This window comes from Aulonocara sp. 'chitande type north' Nkhata Bay, linkage group LG5 (genome assembly GCF_057382095.1).
Source record: "Aulonocara sp. 'chitande type north' Nkhata Bay isolate Kocher_YH1m ecotype deep benthic linkage group LG5, A_spYH_male_GT1.1, whole genome shotgun sequence".
Taxonomy (NCBI): domain Eukaryota; kingdom Metazoa; phylum Chordata; class Actinopteri; order Cichliformes; family Cichlidae; genus Aulonocara; species Aulonocara sp. 'chitande type north' Nkhata Bay.
The window spans coordinates 41,461,453-41,466,395 of record NC_141348.1 but is presented as its reverse complement, the minus strand read 5'-3'; the positions used below and the strand labels follow the sequence as shown (position 1 = coordinate 41,466,395).

General features: G+C 43.7%; 1 protein-coding gene across 1 annotated transcript; it reads left to right on the top strand.

The window, feature by feature from the left end:
• Positions 1-204: 204 nt before the first annotated feature.
• On the top strand, positions 205-1,758 carry LOC147331347 (E3 ubiquitin-protein ligase TRIM35-like). The gene has a single exon (XM_086294321.1). It carries the CDS (start codon positions 346-348, stop codon positions 1,756-1,758), a length of 1,413 nt encoding a protein of 470 aa, XP_086150447.1. The 5' UTR covers positions 205-345.
• The last annotated feature ends 3,185 nt before the right edge of the window (positions 1,759-4,943 follow it).

Below are 4,943 nucleotides of genomic sequence, written 5' to 3'. Positions count from 1 at the left end.
TCTCTCCACCCCATATAGAAATGAATCACACACCCTTTTAAGTATGCATCTTCCTCATTCATTGCTCATACTGGTGTCAAATTACATTCACTGTGACACTTTCACTTTCTGGACTATATATTTAGATTCTTTGCTAGAAAAGAGAGGACGTTCAACGACAGCAAGAAGGATACGGGAACACTGAAATACAGGGAATATCAGGATACTGACACTTCAACACGATGCTGCTGATTCAATGTTACAAACAGAAGTTTTACAGAAGTCACAGCTAAAAGGGAAAGTAAGTTTGAAGAAACTTCTTGAGTGGACGCCTCATTGTTTTCATTGTTGTTACTCCAGGACAAAATGGCTTCTCAGTCTGAAAAGGATCTCTCCTGTCCCGTCTGCCATGACATCTATAGAGATCCTGTCATCCTGTCATGCAGCCACAGCTTCTGTCGATTCTGTCTGCAGCTGTGGTGGAGCGAGATTCAAGAACCCAACTGCCCACTTTGTAAGAAGACAAACCTGTCAAATGATCCACCCCGTAACTTGGCGTTAAAGAACCTGTGTGAGGCTTTCTTACTGCAGAGAGATAAAAAAGCTTCTGCAGTGTCTGAGCCTCTCTGCAGTCTGCACCATGAGAAACTCAAACTCTTCTGTTTGGATCATCAGCAGCCGGTGTGTGTCGTCTGTCGAGATTCAAAAGCACACAAAGACCACAGATTCAACCCAACTGAAGAAGCCGCCCAGGATCACAGAGAGGAGCTTCAGAAACGCCTGAAGCCCTTACAAGATAAAATGAAGGTGTTTGAACAAGTCAAAGGAAAGTTTGATCAAACAGCAAAACATATAAAGGTCCAGGCACAGCAGACGGAGAAGCAGATAAAGGAGGAGTTTAAAAAGCTTCAGCAGTTTCTCCAAAATGAAGAGAAGGCCAGGCTGGCTGCTCTGAGGCAGGAAGAAAAGCAGAAGTTAAGAAAAATGGAGGAGAAGATTGAGTCTCTGAGTAGAGAGATAAAAACTCTTTCAGAAACAATCAGAGCCACAGAGGAGCAACTGAGAGCTGGAAACATCTCATTCCTGCACAACTACAAGGTTTCAGTGATCAGAGTCAAGCAGCGCCCCCTGATGGAGGATCCACAGCTGGTCTCAGGAGCCCTGATAGATGTGGCCAAACACCTGGGCAACCTGACCTACAACATCTGGAATAAGATGAAGGAGATGGTCTCCTACACTCCTGTGATTCTGGATCCAAACACAGCTCATCCACAACTCATCTTATCTGACGATCTGACCAGTGTGACATTTGGAGGGAGACAGAAGGTTCCTGATAATCCAGAGAGGTGTCACTGTTGTGAAATTGTCCTGGGCTCTGAGGGCTTCGACTCAGGGACTCACATTTGGGATGTTGAGGTTGGAGAAGAAGGATTTTGGGCCTTTGGTGTGGTGAATGAGTCTTTTGAGAGAAAGGTAGAAGCACTGACAGGTGTTTGGCAATTAAGTTTCCAGTATGAAAAATACATAGTAGCAACAACACCAGATACATATAAATACTTGTCAGTGAAGAAGCTGCAGAGGGTCAGAGTTCAGCTGGAGTATGACAGAGGGAAGCTCTCATTGTTTGATCTGGATGCCAACACACTCATGCACACCTTCAAGCACAATTTCACTGAGAAGCTGTTTCCTTATATTGGTACTGAGAAAGAACCACTGAAGATATTACCAGTGATCTTGAAAGTGGACGAGCATATAACTCCTCTATCAACAGGTTTTTGATGTCATTTTTAAACCAGTAAAAAGTCCTAGCATTAATAGTTCCAAGATACTAAGAAAGAGCAAATGCTTTCAGAGATTTTTCACTTATTCATTGTTTGTCCTATTTTAAGATCTGATTTCTGAATGATTCTTTCTTCTTTTTCTAGCTACTAGGAAATAAATTTGCCGTTTGAGAAAAACTATCATGGTTTTTTGTCCTAAAGTTAAAATGTGACCTGTTGTACAAGATATAAACGATTGATCAAGTCTGAGCTGTAGTTTCGTATTTGAAGTTCTTGTTTCTTTTACAACATGAAGATACCATTACAGAAATATTCAGCTACAGTATTTGCTGCTGAGATTTGAATTTTAACAATATAATATAAAATACACCCAACAAACACACATACATAACTTTATCTGGGAATAAGAAAATAAAAACAACCCAGACATGAACATAAGCATGAGGAGCGTCTGCAGAACAGCAGGGGGCGCTCTTCAACCATTAAATGTAGCAGACTATAATAATTCAGGTGGTTCTCCTACTCTATAGCTTTACTGTAAAGAATCAATCCATAAATTGAATAAATAAATTAAATATCTAATGGTATATGCCTAACAAGCACTAGCTTAAAGCCTCCACAACTATTTTAAAAAAGTGATTTTGCCAAACTGGAAAATTGAAAACAATAAAATGTCAGTTTTATTCAACTGCTAAACTGTCTTCAATAATCTGTTGTGTGTAAAGACTTTTATTTTTGGCCTCTTCAGCTCAACTTCAGCTTATCGTTTTCCTTTCTAAGAAGACTGTCAGCTGTTCCCTTGTGCTGGGCTCTGAGGGCTTTGACTCAGAGATTGTGATCTTGAAGTCAGAAATGATGAGGACTGAACCCTTGGGCTGGTGACGGGGTCTTTTCTAAGAAAGGGACAAACACAGACTGGATTCTGGGAAATATATTTGTTTAAAGGAACTAACGCGGCAGCCTCTTCATCACTTCCATGTAAAGTTGTTTCAGTGAAGAAGGTCCCAAGGGTGGGAGGTTAGCTGGACTGTAACAGAGAGATGCTCCCATTCTTTGATGTGAACATTAACACACACCTAGTTGTTTCCACACTGTTGTGATTGAAAATTTTGATTTATTTTACTAAATTAGGTGGTTATAATCATTTTCATACATTTACTGCAAATGTGCTCATAATGAGTTGGCGCTCAGTCTTCTGAGTCTTTACTGTGCGGACTGATATATTGTAGGAAATGACTTAGAGTGCAGAGGGGTAATTGCAAACACGCTTACACACATAGATTATGATTAGAATAAGTCTTTGGGTCAGAGAGTTCTGAATATGAGTTTCTAAACCAACTTTGAATCACTAGAAGAAAAATGGATAATAGCTTTAGATTATCAAGGCTAGGCAGAGAGGTGTTTCGCTTTTCTGTCTCTTACAGAGGAGGGAGCAGATACCAGACGAGGTCATGGAGATATGAGGATGCTTCGGAGCAGACACCAAGACTGCGTCCATGCGGGAGGAAGTTAGCTGTTATAATCTATGTTTTTGTCTCACTGTATAATGTTGTACAGCCTGTTTGAGGGTCATCCTTTTTGTCAAACATGCTGTTGGTTCACATAGAAGTCGCTGTGTAAACTTTCAACTGCAAAAAGCAAAATAAATCCTTTTTAAAGAGACATACCTTTTTTCTGAGATTCCTTCCAAAAAGTATGAACACAACAAACACTGAAACCAAAGCATGAACCACAGAAGAAATCACCCCTCACTCAAAGAGTCTCATGACCCCTTTATCATCAGGTTTTGGGTTTGGTTTCAAAACCAGCAAAATGTTGCTTCATTCTTCTCAGGAGAAAACAGAAATATAACATGTTCCTTCACAATGAAGATGGCGCCGAGTATGGCAGCCTCGTCGCGAGCTCCCCCAAGCAACGGCTTTCTTCTGTGTTTAATTTTACTTTTCCTTTATTTTTTCACGAGCAGCACTTGTCTCCTTGTGTACGACCGACAAACCTTACTGGACATAAAAGACGGTCTTTCTTATAACTTTCCGGAGTTCAAGTTTTGCAACACGGACGCTCCGTTTGCAGACCCCCCATTCATCTCACCTGAGACGCCTTTGTTCTCTGTCCCTGGAGGCCGCAAACGCCGACGCAGAGGGAGAAGATCTGGCGTTCTGGTTCGACTGAGACGGCGCACTAACAGACCACCGTTACCCAGTTTATTACTGGCTAATGTGCAGTCTCTGGAGAACAAGCTGTGCGAGCTTCGGGCACGGATCTCATTCCAGCGAGAGATGCGGGACTGCTGCGTGATCTGCCTCACAGAAACCTGGCTATCGGACAAAGTACCGGACTCCGCAATACAACTACCGGGGTTCTCCGTGCATCGCGCGGACAGGTCACAGGATCTTACTGGGAAAAGCAGAGGCGGTGGTGTGTGTTTCATGATCAACAACAGCTGGTGTGATTATGCGAATGTGCACCCGGTCAAATCCTTCTGCTCACCGGACCTGGAGTACCTGATGATTAAGTGCCGGCCATTCTGGCTACCGAGGGAATTTACAGCAGTGATTATTACGGCTGTTTACATTCCCCCACAAGCCGACACTGACCGAGCACTCAGGGAACTGTACAGCGCGATCAGCAGCGAGGAAACCGCACACCCAGAGGCAGCGTTTATCACAGCCGGAGACTTTAATAAGGGAAACCTAAAGAAAGTCTCACCCAAACTACACCAACACATACTTTTTAACACACGTGGAGACCGGCTACTCGACCACTGCTACACCTCTTTCCAGGATGCGTACAAAGCCCTCCCCCGCGCCCCATTCGGCCAATCAGATCACTGCTCCATCCTGCTCCTGCCCGCCTACAGGCAGAAGCTGAAACAGGAAGCTCCAACCGGTGCACTGTTGGACGGACCAATCGGAGTCTGCGCTGCGGGACTGTTTTGATCACGCGGACTGGGAAATGTTTCACGTGGCTGCTAGGGACATTGATGAGTACACAGACTCAGTCTGTGGATTTATCAGGAAATGCGTGGAAGATGTCGTCCCATCCAGAACAGTTAAATCCTTCCCAAATCAAAAACCCTGGATTAACGGAGATGTTCGCGCGGCACTGGCGGCACGGAACACCGCCTTTGCCTCCGCGAACACATCGGACTACAAACACGCACATTACCAACCAGAGGTGTGG